General features: G+C 47.0%; 1 protein-coding gene across 3 annotated transcripts in view; it reads right to left on the reverse strand.

Moving 5' to 3' along the window:
• KATNAL2 (katanin catalytic subunit A1 like 2) overlaps positions 1-22,202 on the reverse strand; it is a 106,995-nt gene that overhangs the window by 25,649 nt on the left and 59,144 nt on the right. For all 3 annotated transcript variants that reach the window (XM_082255114.1, XM_082255113.1, XM_082255115.1), the window contains 3 exons: positions 14,498-14,596; positions 12,292-12,355; positions 7,539-7,657 (listed from right to left, as the gene is read on the reverse strand). In XM_082255114.1, coding sequence (XP_082111240.1) covers positions 7,539-7,657; positions 12,292-12,355; positions 14,498-14,596 — 282 coding nt within the window. The remainder of the gene's footprint in view (positions 1-7,538; positions 7,658-12,291; positions 12,356-14,497; positions 14,597-22,202) is intronic.

Genomic DNA, 22,202 nt, shown 5'->3' on the forward strand with positions numbered 1-22,202 from the left:
AGAAGGGACAAAAAAAAAAAAAGAGGGTAGGGGGGGGAGGGACAGAGCAGGCAACATCAATCCGCAGTCCATGGTGCCCAGACCTTATCATATTTCCAAGGGCATCCCCTATTCATATACGTTAGCTTGTACAAGGGCAAGTCCGCATCCACCAGTTTAAGCCAAAACGGCACATCCGGAGGAGACGGAGTCGACCAGCGGAGGAGTATACCCTTCTTTGCATAGAAAAGAAGAAACGAGATGAGGAGCTTGGAGTGGTGAGAGCGCTGATCATCCTCATGAATACCCAGGAGTGCGAGTTCGGGGGAGGGCAGGAGAGTCAAACCCAGCTTAGCATTAATAGCCCCGAAAACTGCCGACCAGTAACTAGCAATCACAGGACAGTCCCAAAACATATGAAGGTAGGACCCCGGGTGGGAGCGACAGCGCTGGCACGTGGCCTCCCTGTCAGGATAGATACGATGCAACCTCTCAGGAGTGTAGTACACTCTATGCAGAAATTTTACCTGAATCAATTTGTCACGGGAGGGGATAACCAACTTAGGACCCGCTTCTAGGCATTCCTCCCAGCCCTCCCTGTCCAACGAGGGGAGATCAGACTGCCACCGGCTCCAGAGGCGTTCAAGTTTGGGAGACTCAGAACCCAGGAGAGAGGCATAGAGGGTAGACAAGGGTTTTAACAAGTCCCCAGGGGCCAAGATCTTTTCGATGGGATCGGGCTGGAGGAGAGGAGGCACCCTGAATTGTGATCGGAGGGCATGACGGAGCTGGAAGTACCTAAACCTCATCCACAAAGGCAGGCCAAACCCGTCCCTCAACTGCGCAAATGACAGGACCCCATCCAAGGCCATGACATCCCCCAGGGTCGTCACCCCATATCTCGCCCAGACCTGCGGGTCCGGAAGCATACGCAGGTGAGGGAGAGAGGGGTTCCCCCAAAGAGGCTGGTCGGGAGACCACTGATTAGGCTGCGCAAATCTTTTCCGGGCCACCACCCAAACACGCCATGTAATACGAGAGGGGCCGGGGACAGAATCATAAGCCCTAGGGCCACGGTACACAAAGTTACGCAAGTCTGCCAGGGAGCCCAGATGGGCCGCCTCCAAGCACGTAGCAGCATTCATAGTGGAACCCTGAAACCACCAGTGCACAGTGACCAAGACCGCCGCCCAGTAATACACCTGAAAGTTGGGAAGAGCCAGGCCCCCCAAGTCAGGCGGAAGCCACATAGTGGATCTAGCCAGACGTGGGACCGAGCCCCCCCAAATGAAGGACCCCACACAGGCATCAACCTCACGAAAAAACCTACCAGGGACCCAGCACGGGGAATTACGAAAAACATAGGTGAACTTGGGCAGAATCATCATTTTCAGAAGGTTAATTTTCCCCAAGAGATTTAACGGCAGACTGGCCCACGCGGCGCAGCGCGCCTTCAGGTCAGACAAGAGAGGTAGCAGATTCTTTTCCATAAAGGACTCAAGGGGTTTGGACACCTGGACCCCAAGATACCTAAACTCAGTCACCCAACGGAGGGGGGTCTGCGGAGCCAGCTGCCGTGCCGAATCATCAAGCGGGAAAAGCACCGATTTAGACCAGTTAATGCGAATACCAGAATACACCCCAAAGGTATCAAAAATGGTGAGTGCCGCCGCAAGAGAAGAGCCCGCATCCCGGAGATACAGAAGGGTGTCGTCCGCATAAAGAGAAATTTTCTCCTCCAGTGCACCCACCCGCAGACCCTCCACCGCGTCAGCCGCCCGGATTAAAATAGCGAGAGGCTCCAGAGCCAGAGCGAAGAGGCTGGGGGACAAAGGACACCCCTGACGAGTGCCCCGGTGGAGAGGAAACGGCCCAGAGAGGTCACCATTCGTGCGAACACGCGCTTTAGGTGCCTTATACAGCAGCTGCAGGCCATGAATAAACTTGGGACCAAAGCCGAATCTGCGTAGGACCTCCCAGAGGTAGCCCCACTCCACCGAGTCAAACGCCTTCTCGGCATCTAAAGAAGCAATAACCCTGGAGCCTGCGTTATCGTGGGTGATAGACATATTGAGAAAAAGACGCCTAATATTAATATCGGTCCCCCGCCCAGGCATAAAGCCCGTCTGGTCGACGTTAATCAACTCCTCAATAACCGTGGACAAACGAGAGGCATCCACATTCAGCAAGGAAATGGGGCGATAGGACGCACATTCCAGGGGGTCCTTGCCCGGCTTGGGAATAAGGACCACCACCGCCTCCTCCATTGAGGCAGGGAGGGAGTCCAGAGAGGCAAACTCCGCGAGCAGGGACAAGAGGCGCGGGGCAAGCAAGTCCACATGCATGGAGTAAAATTCGCCCGGAAGCCCATCCGCACCCGGCGTCTTACCCTTCTGCAACCCAGAGATCGCCGCCCGAACCTCCCCCAGAGTAATCACATCCTCCAACCGATCCCTGGCCGTTGTCTCCAGAACAGGAAAGGAGACCCCGTCCAGATAGGCGGACAGATCAGACAAGGAGTACTCAGCCCTAGAAGAGTAGACAGATTCAAAAAACTCCGCAAATCGAGCATTAACCCGGTCTGGAGAGGAGACAAGGTCTCCCCCCTCCAACCTAATAGATCCCACCGGCGTGGTCGGCGACTGACTCCTCGCCAACCAAGCCAAGAGTCTGCCATTTTTACCCCCATATTCAAAGATACGCTGAGCAGAGTGCACCATGGCCTTGGTAGAAGCCTCCATTCTGAACACCGAAAGAGCACGGAGAGCCCGCTGAAACTCCGCATGCCTCTCAGGCGAAGGGTCCGAGGCATAGGCCTCCTCCAGGGCAGCCGTCCTCTCCTCCAACTCCCGCAGGGATCCCAGGGCCCTCCTCTGAATATGGGAAATGCGGGAAATGTACTCCCCCCTAATCCAAGCCTTAAAGGAGTCCCACACAACCGGAGGCGCAGCAGAGTCAACATTAGAGTCCCAGTGGGCAGCCATCACCTCGGTCATCTGAGCCTGCAGTCGGTCATCCTGAGCCCAGTACCTTGATAGTCTCCAGAGCCTGGAACCCACAGCACGTGAAAGTTCAATATGCAAACAGACAGGTGCGTGGTCCGATATGCCGCGGGAAAGGATCTCTGCCCCCGTTATCAGGCGCAAAAAAGAGGCAGAAGCAAAGGCCAGATCTATACGAGACAGAGCCCGATACGAGGCAGAATGACACGTATAGGTCCTAGCCGTCGGATGCAGAAAGCGCCAGACCTCCGTTAAGGCAAACGCCTCGGCCCAGCGCGGGAGGTCCGGGGAGTCCCGCCCCGCAGCATGCAGCCGATCCAGGCCAGGGGAGAGCACCAGGTTAAAATCCCCCAACAGCAGAATATTAGGAGTGTCAAATTGCAAAAGCGTCTCCATAAGGGAGTAGAGAAGTTGGACGGAGGCAGGGGGGGGTAAATACAGCCCCACTAGAACTAAAGGAACATCATAGATCCTAGCATGAATCATCACATACCTACCACTCGGGTCAGTTTTAACCTCCAGGACATGGAAGGGAAGGGACTTACGTACCAGAATACTAACCCCTCTAGCATAGGATGAGTAGGTTGCATGGTATTGGGGTCCCACCCAGGGTCTACCAAGGCTGCGCACCCTCGAACCGTGTAAGTGTGTCTCCTGCAATACACAAATATGAGGAGAATGCTGCTGCAGAAACCGAAAAACCAGAGATCTCTTAACAGCAGCATTGAGCCCCCTAACATTCCACGAAATAACCTTTATAGAGGACATCGCATGGTCAAAACATTATGTGGAAGTGGCGGCGCCCGGCCCCAGACGGTCCCCCCAGCAGAGAGACAAGCTCCCCGCCACGGGGACCCACCGCCGACGGGCACCCCCACCGGATAGATCACCACACACATGCATACAGCCAACATCTCCCACCACCTGCAAATCCGTACAGTAGCACTCCCAACATAAGTAAACAAAAGAAAAAGAAAAAACAAAAGCAACAAACCCCCAAAACTTGCATAGGACATAAAAATAGCCCCCCAACCCCCACCCCGCAACACCAACCCAATCTTGGTGAGCATAGTTCCCCAAACCGTGCAACCGCACAACCATCGGGAGGGGCGATCACCATATGAGATCTTTCCCGAAGGAGCAGCGGTCCATGCAGCAGAGATGCTGAAAAAGTAGGATCACCAATCAAGTCAGCAGCAAAGTCCCCCCGCCAAAATGTACCAGTACCAAAAATGGGGAGAGACCACCCCTCCATCCCGCTCAAGGGTGCAGAAGAAGGCCCAGGATAAGATAAAACATAAAAAAAGGGGGGAAAAAAATAATAACCCAATAGTCCACGCGGGGTCCTGTACAGAAAAATGTTCCAGCAATTCAGGTGTAGCCAGACATTCCAACCCCGAGACAGCAAACGTACTGGGGTACCGCAGCAGGAGCCAGACAGGAACGCATAGGATAGGAACAAATAGCAGCAGCACAGTCTCCTGGAGTCCCAGGGGCACACACTTAGAGAAACATTGCAAACAACCGTAGGTAAGAACTCTTTTCCCTCCCCAAGGCCAAAATGGCAAGACTCTCAGGGAGAACCACAGGGCTGATCATCCAGGACAGCACCAGAGGCCATCAACGCTGCGGTGGCAGGGTATCCATCCAGGCAGACACATCCGAAGGGTTCACAAAGAAACGGACCGCCTCCCCATCTTGGACTCGGAGGCGAGCGGGAAACAGCACACTATATTTGATGCCACGGGTCCGGAGAGCGGCTTTAACAGAGTCAAAGGATTTCCGGAGCTTCTGAGTCTCAACGGAGTAGTCCGGGAAGATGAGGAGCTTGGTATTCTGGTAGGATAAGGCCCCCTTCAATCTAGCAGCCCGGATCACCTCATCCCTGTCCCGGAAATTAAGCAGGCGCAGGATCAGTGTGCGAGGGGGCGCCCCGGGGGGGCCCGGCTTGGGTGGGACACGATGGGCTCTCTCCACAGTATAGAAGGGGGAGAAGCGGGCTTCAGGGAGCAGGGACCGGAACAGTTCCTCAACAAAGAGCGTCGGGTTAGCCCCCTCCACCCCCTCAGGCAGCCCCACAATGCGAAGGTTGTTGCGCCTGTTACGGTTCTCCGCATCCTCCGCCTTATACTCCAGCGCCTTCACCCTGGTCTGCAGGGAGCGGATGGCTCCGGTATGATCCCCAACCAGATCCTCGGTCTGGCCCAGGCGCTGCTCCGCCGTGGACAGGCGTGAGCGCAGTTTGTCCACGTCCTGCCGAATGATCCCCACATCCAGCTGCACCGCCTCGATTTTAGAGGTGAGGGCAGACTGGCAGGTAGCAATAGCGGCCATGACATCCTCCAGTCGCAGCTGCGAGGAGGAAGCCTGCATGTCCGGATCAGTCTGTGACGCCATATTGGAGCGAGGGAGCAGCCTTCCCGCCAGTGACCTGCTTGGAGCCGTCGGGGGAGAATCCTCCAAAATGGTCGGAAACTTCAACTTTTTTCCCCTCCCCGTGGTCCCCGCAGACCTCCGGCGCATGGATGGTGGGACAGTACAGGTCCGGGAGCTGCAGGAGAAGAATAGCCGGCAGAAGGGACAGAAGGTTCAGCAGAGCTCCGGCAAGTGCAACCGCTCAGGTCTCCATCTTGGCCACGCCCCCCCGATTTAGACATTAATAGCTGCGTGTTGAGTTATTTTGAGGGGACAGCAAATTTACACTGTTATACAAGCTGTACACTCACTACTTTAGATACTGTAGGTCACTTTAGGACAACCCATTCGCTTGAACTGGCTGCCAATGTACCAGAACAGACAAAAAATGTACCTGAACTTTTTTTTTTTTTGTTTTTCAATACAGTGTACCCCACAGGCATGTTGTGTACGCTACAACACAGGTACGTTGTGTAGGTGAATTAGGATGCACTGTCATGCACTGACATGTAAGATTTGTTACTGCATGCATTACTGCAATGTATAGATAGGAAGCCAATCAAAACGGCTTTCTGTTGTTCTTACTTGTTTTATAGAACCCCAGCCTAAATTTCGCTTAGCCTGCATTCAACTGCAGTAGTCCAACATGCCCCCACTGAGTCACAGCTAGAGCTCTGCAATCAACAGGGACTGTGAGCTTTTCTGATTGCAGAGCTCTAGCTGTGACTCTAAATATTCTCGCCCAGATAAAATGAACCAATTTCTACCATATAATTTTAGTTTAGTTTGAACAGATAGATGGTACTTCCTAAAAAAACTAAGTAAATAAATAAATAACATAAATAACACAGTTATTAGACCTGAACAAAACAGTTGCAATCACTGCTTCTGACAAGTACTTTCTATGTGCATCTAAGGCCAAACTTTTTTGTTTATAATTTTGGATAGAGTGGGGAAAGATCAGGACCCCATATCAGGTTTTTTATTGATGTCTGCATCTCTATTGGGGAGATTCAACCTCTCTGTTTGTTCTGATGACCATTGTAATGGCTGCGTCATTCATTCACAGGGTTCTGTGAATGAATGAACTGCAAATACCGCCAGCCACCGCAGTACTCTTCTTAGTTCATTGATTCTCCCTGCAATTCAGTAACTGCCTGCTCGTATCGGAGGTATGGGCAGACAGTGTACTGAAAGTCTGCAAGATCCTGGCATTGCATCCTTAAAGCGGTTGTATCCTAGAGAAAAAAACAAAACAAAAAAACAAACCCTGCAGGACAAAAGACATTATGAGCTAGTATGCATCGCATACTAGCTCATTATGAAATACTTACCTTAGAAAGAAGCCCCGACGCGGTCTTCTGGAGAACGCTGAGGGCGCCGTCATGTTCCCTCGGCATCTCTTCTGGATTCGGCGGCTCCGGTGCTGTGAGTGGCTGGAGTCGCGATTGCCGTCACTCCCGCGCATGTGCGCGGGAGTTTCACTTTCCGGTAAGGAGCTCTGAAGGTCCGCCGGACCTTCAGAGCACATGTGCCACTGATGTCAGCGGCTGCATGCAGGTTGAATATCTCCTAAACCGTGCAGGTTTAGGAGATATTAATTGTACCTACAGGTAAGCCTTATTATAGGCCTTATTATAGGCTTACCTGTAGGTAAAAGTCAAATAAAGGAGTATACTACCACTTTAATCTACTGATCGCAAGTGCAATGCTTTACAGGCTGCAGTGTAAAAAAAGAATTACTCCCGTGAAACACTGCTTTCTAAGGTAAGTTTTGAACTCTCCTCCTACAAGTTTGAGGTTAGGTCCCGTGTTCTAGATCTCAGCTTTATATTGAAAATACTATCCTCCTGAACTTTACTCATATCCTTCATGTATTTAAAGGTTTCAGTCATGGCCCCCCTTTCCCTAGAGGCTGCACATTTTATGTTACTAAAGTCTATCATGGGATAATTGACTTTGGAAATGGTTTAAATTGCTCTATTCTAAAAAGCTGTAAATTGGTCTGCTAAGAAAAGGGAGACAACTCAATGGTACAATAGTGGTCAATTCATCTAAATATTTTTAGTTATCGTTTTAGTGGTGAGTGCCATGTTACAGAATGTAAGGGTACCATGCTCTTTAGACTGGGTTGGTTCTTACCCGTACAAGCTTCTCGGAGTCTCCCCTCCACTTGCTGACGATGGTTGAGGCAGAAATGTTAAAAAACGTTGTGTTGCATTCTGTGGCCACTGCTTTGGCAAGCAATGTCTTCCCAGTACCTAGAAAACAACTGCTAACATCAGTCTCTACCTTTGAAAAATCTAACAATCTAACATCCTTGACGACAGTGCTTTAAGTGGCCTAAAAGAGGTGTCGGTACTCTATTATAGCCTATAAATTTTGTCGCCCCCCCCCCATCCCACATCAGGGTCTCCACAGAGCACCCCCCATGGCCTGGTCTGGGACTCCGGAGCAGGGGGACTCACAAGTGGTGACTGGTCTGGCTCTGGAGTGGGAAATATTCTTGGGGGTGGCAATTAAGGGCGCAGATTTCCAAAATGAGCGTACTGGTACGCTAAGGCGCATGGAGAAGTGGCGGTATGCTCAAAAGCCATATTTGGAAGTGGCGGTACTGAGTACCAGTGCATACCGGCCCACTTAAAGCACTGCTTGACGAGAACCAGTCATCAGTAGGCAAATGCAATAATGTGGATGAGGATCTACTATACTTGAAAAGTTATAACAGTGCAGTCTTACCACTCCAGAATTAGTTGACTGGTGATTACTTGTATTCCCTCCCTGTCAGAAGTAAAATGTCAGGCCTCTGTGTTTAAACACTAGGGCTATCCTCTGTCCTGCCTCAGCCCTGGGCTGATGACAGACAATTAAATATTGGAAAAAAATAAAGTTATCATTTGGTTTACATGAAAAAACAAACTAAAGGGTTTTTTTAGCTGACAGTTTTGCTCTCCTCCAACAGCCAAGACATCAGATATCAGTCCTAAGCTCAAGCAAAAGATAGGCCTGCATGGAAGCCTTACAGCCTGACATAGAGCTGATATTGCTGCTCTGACAGGGAGAGAATACAAGTAACTAACAAAACACACCATCCCTAAGGGCCCCTTTACATTTGCTTCAAAATGTGGCATTGGACTTTTTTTAAGCACTCTGAATGCCAATCAAAGCTCCTGTCACTAAATAAAATGGTTACCTTACAGTCCTGTTCACACTGTGTTTGCTTTGCTTCGCTTCCAAAATTATATCCCTTGTCACTTTCATGGTGCTTCAAAGTGAGCCTCCACAAAAGTCTATGACAAAACTCGCTTACAGCACCTGGAAGTTTTTGTGGGCTTTTATTCAGCATTAGCTTCACTTTGTTTTGGAGGTATTGCAGGTATGAGACATCCCAGGATGCATGGGGAAAGCAACAAGGAAACCAGAAATACATCATCAGCAGTCACTTTGGGTTCATGTATATAATTTCTGAAAATGTCTGGTGCAGCTTTCACATCTGGTGTGAAACGTGGAGAGCAGGAAGATAAGCAGGGTCCAGGCTGGAGCGGAGCAAATAGACAGCACACATAGTGTACAATATGCGAAAGCTATAGAAGAAGGTAAGCAGGGACCAGAGAGAGAGAGAGAGAGAGGGCTGAGCAGAAGAGGATCAGCAGAGCTGGGGAACCAGAGGAGGAGACATGAGCAATGTCACACGTGGTACGTAGTGTGGGAGCAATATACTGTAGCAGGAGGTGAGTGGGGACTGGAGAGAGCGGAGAATCAGTAAACCAGAGGATCAGCAGACCTGCTGGACACTACTGAGTGGGGCATCAACAGAGCTGGGGGTACTAAGTGAGCAGGGAATCTTCTGGGGATCTGCTGAATGAGGTAACCAATGCTGAACTGGGGTACTAAAGAGCTGGGGATCTACTGAGTGGGGGTACTACTGAGCCGGGGTTCTAGTGGGCCCCTTTAAAACAAATAGAAAATCAACACGTACAAAATGCATCTGCCAAGCTCCATTAAATCTTCAAAAAACCATCATCAAAGCGTAACAAACTTATCAAAAAAGCATTTTGAAGTGGTAGGCGCTTTAATGTGTGTTGAAGTCGAAGCAAGTGTAAATGAGACCTTCATGGTAGGGCTGTACAATTTTTTACCAACTTAACCACTTTACGACCGCTCACTGTGCCTCTACTGCGGCACAGTGGCTCGTTATCATCCAGCGATGTAGTACTACGTCGCTGGACTCCTCCCCTTGCGGGCGGAGGCTCGCTCTCGCTGTATTCATTCACTGCGGGAGTCGGGTCAGGGGAGGAGCAGCAGCGATCGCCGCTGCTCTTCCCCGATCGTCGGGGAATCGAGTTTGGAGATCCGCCCGCTTGTGTAAACAGAGTGGGCGGATCTCCTAAGTGACAGACAGGGTCAGATTGCAGGGTTCAGCATAGCTGAACCTGCGATCTGTCCCTGTGTCACTCAGTCACTTCCCCCCACACACGTTAGTAAGCACCAGGCATACATTAACCTCTCCCTCTCCAATAAAATTAACCCCTTCCTTGCCAGTGTCATTTTTACAGTAACAGTGCATATTTATAGCACTGATTACTATAGAAATGTCACTGGTACCCCCAAAAGTGTCAAAAATGTCAGTCAAGGGTCCCATCTGTCCGCCGCAATGTCGCAGTCCCGCAAAGAAAATCGCAGATCGCCGCCATTACGCGTTAAAAAAAAAAAACACCAAAAATGACAGAAATCTTTCCCTTAGTTAGTAAACGCAATAACTTTTGCGCAAACCAATCAAAATACGCATATTGTGATTTTTTACCAAACATAGGTAGCAGAAAACAAACTGGCCAAATATTTTAAAAAATTTTAGATTTTTATATTTTTTGGGGGGAATTTCATATAAAAAATGTGAAAAATATTGTTATTTTTTCAAAATTTACGCTCTTTTTTTGTTTATAGCGCAAAAAGTAAAAATCGCACAGGTGATCAAATACCCCCAAAAGAAAGCTCTGTTTGTGGGAAAAAAAGGACGTAAATTTTGTTTGGCTACGGCGTCGCACGACCGCGCAATTGTCAGTTAAATTCGCACAGTGCCGAATCGCAAAAAGTGGCCTGGATGTAAGACAGCTAAATCCTCCGGTGGTAAAGTGGTTAAAGTTGGTAATAAAAATTGTGAATAAAACTTTACATTTGTACAAATGTTAATTACCGACTGTCCCTCTTTAACACAATTATATTTATGCATGCAGTAGTGCTAGTCTGGTTGGAAGTTAATTAAAATTTATATATGGGCAAAATACAAAAAAAAAAAAACAAAAAAAAAAAAACTTCAATACATGTTCATTTCCCCGTGCTTTTCTTCATATATACACTGCATTAACAGAAAATATCTATTTCTGGACCAAAGGACACCCTCCTTAGATTATGTATATGAGGAGATGGGAAGATGTGTTCTGTAGTCCAGCCAGGAAGAGCCGGACAGGGCTGAAAATGATGCATGGGATTTCAGTGCAGCAGAGGCGGTGTTTCAGATCACTACCAGAAGTATTAAGTATTAATTTTTCTGTTCTTGCAGCATTTGTAAAATAACAAAACACTGAGAAATGTGCATGTATTGTATCTGATGTACAGAATGTTTTTCTGCCTAGACATACACTTCAACCTACCAGAATGTTTTTTTGAGCATTCAAAGGAAATCTATAGAAGCACGAGGAGAACATATGCAGTAAGCTCCCTGCAGACCGTATCAAACAAACTAGGGGCTTATTCACGTTTCTGCATTTAAACCATGTATTTTAATATCATTTCAAAATGAGATTTTTAAAGCATTGAGGCGTTTTTAAAATGTATTTTCAGCAATTCTAAATTGCATTTTCTATATTTGTTTTCCAGAGGGCAGGCCATACTGGAGACTGGAGAGTTGAACCACCTGGCAATTTCTTGGGGAGTTCACCTCTTATGAGCAAAGCCCTCTTAATCCTCTTGTATTTTATTGTATTGTAACTGTACCCTATAGATTGTAAAGCACTGCACATATTGTTGGTTTATATATCCTGTAAAATAATAAAATTCACTGGAATATCCACAGGGGATGGGGCCCTATGCCACTCATTTCACACACTGTGGGTTCTGTCCACATAAGGTTGCCACCTTTTCTTCAAGCCAAACTTGAACACTTTAGCCACGCACTGCAAAATTGTATTTTTAATCAGGAACACTGTGGACTCTGGTGTAAAGGGGAATTCTGATGTAAGGGGGTTTCAGCTCACCAAACCTCCCTCTTACATCAGAGTTCCCAGCATTCCCAGTTAAATTAGGGTTCCCAAAGCCCCCCTTACATCAGAGTCCACAGGGCACCCCCTACATCCAAGTCCCCCTTAGTGTGCTCGCTTGGAGGCAGGAGAGAGAAGGGGGGAGACTTCAGTCACGGACATTGGATGGTGAGCTCACTCACCTGAGGATGGAGGCTCAGGCATCAACACCTTTCTTCCACAATGTATCTGCCAATTGCTGAGTTTCAAACTTCCAGTCCACACTTCCCTGTCCTGGGGGTTGAAGTGTGGGTGGGCAGACAGAGGGGTAGGGGCGAGAGGAGGAGGAGCAGATTAAGTCCTCGCTCCTCTCCTGTCCATGTATGGGGCCCATGTGCACACCTATGCACTTGGCGGTTATGGTACTGGGTTACTTGGGGAGCGACAGTCCATTCTGAATATTGTGTGCAGGTTTCAGGTGGTCTGAAACCCGGACACAGGATTCAACACCCGGACTGTCCGGATGAATCCCAGATGGGTGGCAAACCTATGTCCACATTAGGGTCTATCAGAAGACTCAGCCCAAGACTCCACTTGTAACTGAAAAATCTCTTTGAAATGCACCAAATCTTTAAATTGAATGCATCCTATATATTTACCTGGAGGCCCATACAGCAGAAGCCCCTTCCAAGGGGACAAGATTCCAGTAAATAGCTGCGGGTACTGCAAACAAAAATAATGAATTATATATACATTACTTATTAAACTTATACATAGAAAACTGTGAAAGGGAAACTCCAGCCATGCAGCTAAATACAGTAAACAACTGAAGAACATACACAGGAATTTGCTTGTTAAAAAAGGTTTGTAAAGTAATGCATGTACTCCTGTAGTCCATCCCTCCTGCTGTGTTATATAGCCATGTGTTTTTATTCAAGAAGCATCATCTTCCACACCCTGAAGTTCTGCTGACTTTGTGCCACTGCCCCGCCTCCTTCCTGCTCTGTGGCATGGATAAGCGGAATGATTTTGGCAAACTTTACAGCACAGTAAAATCGCCAATTTTGCTGAAAGGAAAACTCTAAACTTCACTCACAAAGTCATTTACACCATATTTGCTTGAGAAAAACTTTTTCTCTATTTAGAGGGTGTGTTTTTGTTGGGAGGTTGGTTTAGGGCAGTTTAGATTAGCTTGTTTTCTTTGCACTTGAGATTATTTTATTTATGCATTTAAACATTATTTATGCACGGTCATCTAAAATAAGGCTAAGGAGGAGCTGTTTTCTTGGCACGAGTACAAGTCCAGGATAGTTGAAAGCTTCCATAACCCGAAGGAGCCATTTAAAGCCCACTGCCCCCTAAAACTGCATGACTTTCTTTATAGGATTCCAATACATTTTACCAAAATGGCAACGTTTTTTACCAAAATCTCATGATTTCTGGGAGACTGTGGTAAAATGGGAGCCATCTCCACTTTTTGGTTTAATAGAGACTAGAGATGGGAAGGCCTAAATAAAAAAAAAAGGAAAAATTGTGGGAAAAAGTTTTTTGCTTAAGTTTTTTCAAAGCAGTTCTCCCCCCCCCCCCCGGAAAAAAAAGTGAGGAATATGTTCTTTAACAAAGATAACATGGGGTTTTACCGTAAAATCCATTTTTTGTTATGTTATAAGATTTTGTAAATAAATACGTTTTTTCCTGCACTGATGAGCACTGATGTGGCCGCACTGACAGGAACTGATGAGGAGGCACTGATGGGGTGGCACTGACCGGACTGATATGCAGCACTGATGAGCACTGATAGGTAGCACTGATATGCAGCATTGGTGGGCACTGGTGGGCAGCACTGATGAGGAGGGCACTGACATGCTCCCTGAGCACTGATTGGCATCCCTGGTGACATGGATGGGCATCCCTGGTGGCCATGGGTGGGCAATCCCTGGTGGCTCTACTGGCACCCCCCCAAGGGTCTGCACTGATAAACAATGCTCTGATTACCAGCACAGACCCCCCCCCCCCCCTGTCAGGAGAGTCGCAGATCGGCTTTCCTCTACTTGTGCCTGTCAGGCACGAACTGAGGAAAGCCGATCAACGGCACTATGTGACCAGCTGTGATTGGACACAGCTGGTCACATGGTAAAGAGCCTACGTCATTAGGCTCTTTACTGAGATCAGAGATGCGGGGTGTCAGAGTGACACACCGCAGCACCGATTGCCACTCTGCGCGCCACCCGGGGGCACGCAGATCGGTCTATCTTGCTGGACGTCATATGACGCCCAGCCAGGATAGAGCAAGCACTTTGCAGCCGTTATTTTGCTATATGATGGGTGGGAAGTGGTTAAAGTGATATTAAAGGTATTTTAACGTCATACTTTCCTGCTCTATGTAATGGTTTAGCACAGAGCAGCCCCAATACTTCTCTTCTTAGGTCCCCTGCCAGCGCTCCTGGCCCCTCCTCTTCCGAATGCCCCCATAGCAAGCTGCTTACTGTAGGGGCACTCATGCATGCTTGCTCCTGAGCCCCGTTCCCTCCTAATTAGCTGTGATTGACAGCAGTGGGAGTCAATGGCTCCCGCTGCTGTCTCTCAGCCAATCAGGAGGCAGAGGCCCGGGAGAGCAGCCGCTCTCATGCACAACACCGGAAAACGATTGGGCTCCGGTAAGTATTAGGGGGGCTGTGGGGGGAACTGCATACTGAAGATTTTTTAACCTTCATTTATATAACGAAGGTAAAAATCTTTGGCCTTTGGAACTACTTTAAATAAAGAAATATCTTCCTCAAAAATGGCTTTATTTACAGAAATGAATATGTGTCATCATAACACAACATTGTGTTGTGATTGATATTTAGGCCAAATCTGACTTACTCGTATGGGGTAGACCACGGCTTCCTTTACAAGTCGCTTTGCTGCGTCGAGTCCAATAATATCATCCCACCTTACGTTTGGGTTCTGTAAATAAATATCCTACAGAAAGACAAATACTCCGATTACCAATTATAGATTGTATACAGGTTGCATAAACTTTAGTTTGTTTTATCATGAACAGTAAGGTCAGTATTTCCCACACAGCTGGTCAGGCATGTGCACTTCAAAAATATTATGCAGCTCTCAGTATGCTTCCTGTGTTGTGTCAATTAAAAAATGTGGCTAAAACCGAAACCAAAAATTTAATATATTGCAGCCTACTAGTCCTTAGATGTGGTGGCCGCATTCTTTTACCTTTTCTGGCCTTTTTATTTATTTTCCTGTGCCAGGGTGGCATACACTCACTCACTCTACTGTATCTATTGAGAAGTACCCAAGGACAGGACTACAGAACACCTCCTCCTCATCTTCCTCATAACATAACCACTTGCCGACCACCCGCCGGCTTTTTACTGTGGCAGGGCGGCTCGACTGCGTGCAGTCACGTAGTACTATGTGACTGGAGTGCATGTGGCTTCGGCGGCGCGCGCTCAGATTTCTTTGCACTTGAGATTATTTTATTTATGCATTTAACCACTTGCCTACAGTGCACTTTCACCCCCTTCCTGCCCAGACCGATTTTCAGCTTTCAGCGCTCTCACACTTTGACTGAGAATTACTCAGTCATGCAACACTGTACCCATACAAAAATTGTGTCCTTTTTTTCACACAAATAGAGCTTTCTTTTGATGGTATTTGATCAATACTGGGTTTTTTATTTTTTGTGCTATAAATAAAAAAAGACTGAAAATATCGTGAAAAAACGCATTTTTCTTTGTTTCTGTCATAAAATTTTGCAAATTAGTAATTTTTCTTCACAAATTTTGGCCAAAATTTATACTGCTACTTATCTTTGGTAAAAATAACCCAAGTAAGTGTATATTATTTGGTCTTTGTGAAAGTTATAGAGTCCACAAGCTATGGTGCGAATCATTGAAAATTGATCACACTTGATCACACCTGATGTACTGAAGGCCTATCTCATTTCTTGAGACACTAAAAGGTCAGGAAAGTACAAATACCCCCCAAATGACCCCTTTTTGGAAAGTAGACATTCCAAGGCATTTAATAAGGGGCATGATGAGTTTTTTGAAGTTGTAATTTTTTCCCACAATGCTTTGCAAAATGAAGATTTATTTTATTTTATTTTATTTTTTTTACAAATTGCCGTATTAACAGGTTATTTCTCTCACACAGCACATGTATACTAGCAACTACACCCCAAAACACATTCTACTACTCCTCCTGAGTATGGCGATACCACATGTGTGAGACTTTTTCACAGCCTGGCCACATACAGAGGCCTAACATCCAAGTAGCAGCGTCCGGCATTCTAGGAGCACAAATTACACATATAATTTCCTGACAACCTATCGCACTTTTGAAGGCCCTGGAGCACCAGGACAATGGAAACCCCCATAAAATGACCCAATTTTGGAAAGCAAACAGCCCAACGTATAATTTTTGAGGCATAATGAGTCTTTTGAATATGTCATTTTTTTCCACAAGTTTTTGGAAAATGTGGAAAGAAAATGAAGACACATTTTTTTTACACAAAGCTGTCCATTTATGCAATATTTTTAACACATCGCATGTACATAGCAAAACTTGCACCCCAAAATACATTCTGCTATTCCTCCTGAGTATGGCGATACCACATGTGTAACACTTTTTCACAGCCTGGCCACATACATAGGCCTCACATCCAAGTAGCGCTTTACACAAAGTTGTCCATTTATCCACTTTAAGACTGGGCCTATTTTTGACACTGTTTACAAGCTAAAATCATTTTTTTTGCTAGAAAACTACTTTGAACCCCCAAACATTATATATTTTTTTTTAGCAGAGACCCTAGAGAATAAAATGGAGATCGTTGCAATATTTTTTATCACACCATATTTGCGCAGTAGTCTTCCAAATGCGATTTTTTTGAAAAAAATTCACTTTTTTGAACTAAAAAATAAGAAAACAGTAAATTTAGCCCAATTTTTTTCCATAATGTGAAAGATAATGTTACGCCGAGTAATTAGATACCCAACATGTCATGCTTCAAAATTGCGCATGCTCACAGAATGGTGCCAAACATTGGTACTTAAAAATCCCCATAGGCAACATTTTAAAAATTTCTGCAGGTTACTAGCTTAGAGTTACAGAGGAGGTCTAGGGCTCAAATTATTGCACTCGCTCTAACGATCGCGGCAATACCTCACATGTATGGTTTGAACACCGTTTACATATGTGGGCGGGACTTGCGTATGCGTTTGCTTCTGCGCGCGAGCTAACGGGGACAGGGCGCTTTAATTTTTTTTTTTTTTCCTATTTATTTTATTTATTATTTTTTTATTTTTACACAGTTTAAAAAAAAAAAAATGTTTTGATCATTTTTATTCCTATTACAAGGAATGTAAACATCCCTTGTAATAGAAATAGGCATGACAGGTCCTCTTTATTGTGAGATCTGGGGTCAAAAAGACCTCACACCTCACAACTACACTAAAAAAGAAAAAAAAAAAAAAAATTGTTGAAAGAGGAAAAAAAAAAAGCAAAAGAAAAAGCGGCCCTTTAAACCGGTTGCTAGGCAACGTCTTTTGACGTAGCTCCGGTCCTCCAAGACCATAGAGTTGAATGAGGGCCATTTTACCCTCACTCGACTTCCTGTCTCTGAGGATCCGGGACCGGATAGTTTTCCCCGCTGCCGGCGGGTCCGGTAAGCTTGGAAAACGTCTGGGACGCGGCAGGAGGGGGGGGGCACCTCTTCCCCTGCACCGTAAGGGTAATTCCGCGGCGAATCCGCCACTGGGACCACCCTTATCTGAAAGCCGACCGCCCGCCGTTTCAAAAAATACCGGGGTTATGGGGGCTATCTGCTGCCATAATCCCAGTATTTAGCTTTTAATGGCCGACGCATATAGTCGTTAGGCGGTCAGTAAGTGATTGCATGTATATGGCAAACAGGTGACGATGACTGACGGGGTGACAGGTGACGATGACTGATGGGGTGACAGGTGACGATGACTGATGGGGTGACAGGTGACAATGACTGATGGGGTGACAGGTGACGATGACTGATGGGGTGACAGGTGACGATGATTGATGAGGTGACAGGTGATGATGAATGATGAGGTGACAGGTGACGATGATTGATGGGGTGACAGATGACAATCACTGACGGGGTGACATGTGACGATGATTGATGGGGTGACAAGTGACGATCACTGATGGGGTGTCAAGTGACGATGACTGATGGGGTGACAGGTGACGATGACTGATGGGGTGACAGGTGACGATGACTGATGGGGTGACAGGTGACGGTGATTGATGGGGTGACAGGTGACGGGCGATGGTGACTGATGGGTGACAGGTGACGGGCGATGGTGCACGGCGGTACTGATGGCAGTCTCTGGTGACCGGTGAACTTTAGGCTACGTTCACATGTGAGCGTAGCGATCATGGGCAGAATCACTGCGATTCTGCCCGTGATCCAGAAATCATTGCAAATTGCGGGACGCCTGTGCGTTGCCCGTGATTTGCAATAGCACCCCAAATGCTGTGCGATGTTGCTGCGATTTCCACCTGCCGAATCGCGGTAACATCGCGCAAACAACGCATGACGCTCCAAAGAAACTCCTGTACCTTTTTTGGGCGTCATGCGTTGTTTGCGCGATGTTACCGCGATTCGGCAGGCGGAAATGGCGGCAACATCGCACAGCGTTTGGGGTGCTATTGCAAATCTGGGGCAACGCACAGGCGTCCCGCGATTTGCAATGATTTCCAGATCGCGGGCAGAATCGCAATGATTCTGCCTGCGATCGCTGCGCTCACATGTGAACGTTATGGGTGACAATTTCTGGGCACTGATGAGGTGACTGTTGGGTGACAGGTGACATTGGGGGGGGCTGAGGACTGTGTGGGGACATTTATTTTTGTGATTTTTACTTTGTGACAAGGTATACAGAGCAGTAACTGACTATTTCTAGCTCTGCTCCCCTCATACTGGAAACTGTATGAGGAGAGAAGAGCTAGTAACACTGAGTTACTGCTCTTTGTTTACATTTTGTGATCGGCTGTGAATGGATTCACAGCCGATCACATAGTAAACAGTCACTGTCAGTGACTGTTTACTACCGCCGGTGACAGCTGTGTTCCTACGGAACACAGTGCCACCGACATGACCGCGCTGCGCGCTCCCGATCGCGCATGCGCGGTCATCTTGTGGGCGCCTTCATTGTGATCGGCTGTGTCATTGGAACACAGCCGATCACGTGGGAAACAGCCACGCACATTGGCTGTTTCCCCCCTGCCGGTGACGGGGGGTGTCCCGGGGACACCCCGACACCGGTGTTCCGTGAAAAAACCATACCCGTGAGAAAACCATACCCTCGTCACTTCCGGAGGGTATGGATTTCTCACGGCAGTGTGTGTAACGTTATACTTGCCGCCGTTACATTAAAACAGCTCCTCTGCACTATGAGTGATCTCCGCTCCTCTCCCTGTCACTTCCCTGATCTGGGGTAATAAATATAAAAGCGGATTACAGAGCCGACATTTACATCTCATACACCCGCCGCCGCTTTCATATTTATTAGCCCACATCAGGAAAGTTCCAAGGATAGGAGCGGAGGTGTCTCATAGTGCAGCCGCGCTGTTTTATGTAACCGCCGCAAGTTTAACATTACTTTCACTACCGTAATTATTTCATACCTTCTGAGCATGCGCACTTGTCATCTTCTCTGCTCTTCCGTGATGTTTCCGGCTCTCTGAGCATGCGCACTCCTTCGCTGCTCAGCTGTTTCTCACCGGAAGTGACGAGGGTATGGTTTCTCCACGGGGTATGGTTTTCTAACGTTACACCGGCAGTGCAGGGCGGCGCGCACGCGATCGCGCGCCTGCCCTGCTTAAAGTGCCGCCGTCATATGACGGCGGCCCAGGATAATGGTCGCACCGCTCCGCCGTCATATGACGGCGGGCGGGCGGCAAGCGGTTAAACATTATTTTTGCACGGTCATCTAAAATAAGGCTAAGGAGGAGCTGTTTTCTTGGCACGAGTACAGGTCCAGGATAGTTAAAAGCTTCCATAACCCGAAGGAGCCATTTAAAGCCCACTGCCCCCTAAAACTGCATGACTTTCTTTATAGGATTCCAATACATTTTACCAAAATGGCAACGTTTTTACCAAAATCTCATGATTTCTGGGAGACTGTGGTAAAATGGGAGCCATCTCCACTTTTCGCGCTCCCGCTGTGTTTAGACACCGTGGGAGGGGGGCCGCGGGAGGAGCGGCGGCGATTGCCGCTGCCCTCCCGCAATCAGCAGAAAAACCGAGAGAAGACCCGCCTGCTTATGTAAACAAAGCAGGCGGATCTTCTCAGTGACAGACAGGCAGGGAGAGATCAGCAGTTTCAGCTAAGCTGAAACTGCGATCTGTCTGTCCCTGCCACAGAACCCTTCCCCCACACACAGTCAGTAAGCACTTTAGGCATACATTTAACCCCTTTGATCACGCCCAGTATTAACCCCGTCCCTGCCAGTGTCATTTATACAGTAACAGTGCATGTTATTTAGCACTGATTATTGTATTAGTGTCACTGGTCCCCAAAAGTGTCAAAAATGTCAGTTAGGGGTCAGATTTGTCCACCACAATGTCGCAGTCCCGCTAAAAATCGCTGATCGCCGCCATTACTAGTAAAAATAAATAAATAAAAAGACCAAAAATCTATCCCGTAGTTTGTAAACGCTATAACTTTTGGGCAAACCAATTAAAATACGCTTTTTGGGATTTTTTTTTTAATCAAAAATATGTAGCAGAATACAAATTGGCCTAAACTGATAAAAAAATAAAGTTTTTTAAAAAAATTCATAGGGAATGTTTTATAGCAGAAAGTAAAAAAATACTGTGTTTTTTTCAAAATTGTCGCTCTTTGTTTGTTTATAGCGCAAAATCTAAAAACCACAGAGGTGATTAAATACCACCAAAAGAAAGCTCTATTTGTGGGAAAAAAAGGACATCAATAGTATTTGGGTACAGCGTCGCGCGACTACACAATTTTCCGTTAAAGTAACACAATGCCGAATCGCAAAAAATGGCCTGGTCATTAAAGGGGTAAAACCTTCCACAGCTGAAGTGGTTAAGGGGAGAGGTGTTCTGTAGTCCCTAAAGTGAAACTTTACCAATAACAACTTGCTTCCTTCTGGAGGCTGGCATTTTGCTGAAGCCCAGAGCCCAGAAACAGCAGTAAACCATAAACCCATAGATTTAACAGTTTAAAAAAACACTTACATTCCTGGAATGTCGGGATCACCAACTGTCACACTTGCTTGTGTCCTCAACCAACACTGCCTGCATATTTTAGGAATGCTGGTGCGGGGGGGGGGGGGGGGGGCTTTTAATCCCTTTTTTGATTCAGATCAAGCTTTGCTTTTGCAGGTATGTAGTGGATTCCACGCTTTACATATACACTCCACCGGCCACTTTATTAGGTATACCTGTTAAATTGCTTGGTAACACAAATTGTAATTAGCCAATCACATGGCAGCAACTTAATAAGTTCATACCAAGCATCAAAGTGGGGAAGAAAGGGGATTTAAGTGACTTTGAACATGACATGGTTGTTAGCGTCAGAAGGACTGGTCTGAGTATTTCAAAAACTGCTGATCTACTGGGATTTTCACACACAACCATCTCTCGGGTTTCCAGAGAATGGTCCGAAAAATAGAAAATATCCAGTGAGCAGCAGTTGTGTGGAGGAAAATGCCTTGTTGTTGTCAGAGGAGAATGGACAGACTGGTTCCAGATCATAGAAAGACAACAGTAACTCAAATAACCACTCATTACAACCAAGGTATCCAGAATGGTTCAGGCTGGTGGTGGGGATGTAATGGTGTGGGGGATATTCTCTTGCCACACTTTGGGCCCCTTAGTACCAATTGAGCGTCATTTAAACCCTACGGCCTACCTGAGTATTGTTGCTGACCATGTCCACCCCTTTATGACTACAGTGTCCCCATCTTCTGATGGCTCCTTCCAGCAGGATAATGCACCATGTCACAAAACTCCAATCATCTCACCGCTGGTTTCCTGAACATGACAATGAGGTCACTGTACTCCAATGGCCTCCAGTCATCAGATCTCATCCAATAGAGCACCTTTGGGATGTGGTGGAACAGGAGATTCACATCATGGATGTGCAGCCGACAAATCTGCAACAACTGTGTGATGCTATCATGTCACTATGGACCAAAATCTCTGAGGAATGTTTCCAACACCTTGTAGAATCTATGCCACGAAGAATGAAGGCAGTTCTGAAGGCAAAAGGGGGTTCAACCCCATACTAGCAATGTGCACCTAATAAAGTGGCCGGTGAATGTATATACACAGGAATCACTGATGCTTGGGACCTGGTCACTATCACAGACTTTACCCAAAGCTTGCCATACTACTTGTAGAACATTAGTTGCAGAGCCATTCATTTTGATGCAGCAAGGAAATGCAACTCTGATGCATATGTGTTGCACTCTACAGTAATGTACTACCCTGCATTGTAGTGTGCTGTGCGTCCATTTCTTCTGTCTATTCTTGTGCATTGCTGTCATATTGGATGTGATTTTA

This window comes from Pelophylax lessonae, assembly GCF_965119305.1.
Source record: "Pelophylax lessonae genome assembly, chromosome: 1".
Lineage (NCBI taxonomy): Eukaryota > Metazoa > Chordata > Amphibia > Anura > Ranidae > Pelophylax > Pelophylax lessonae.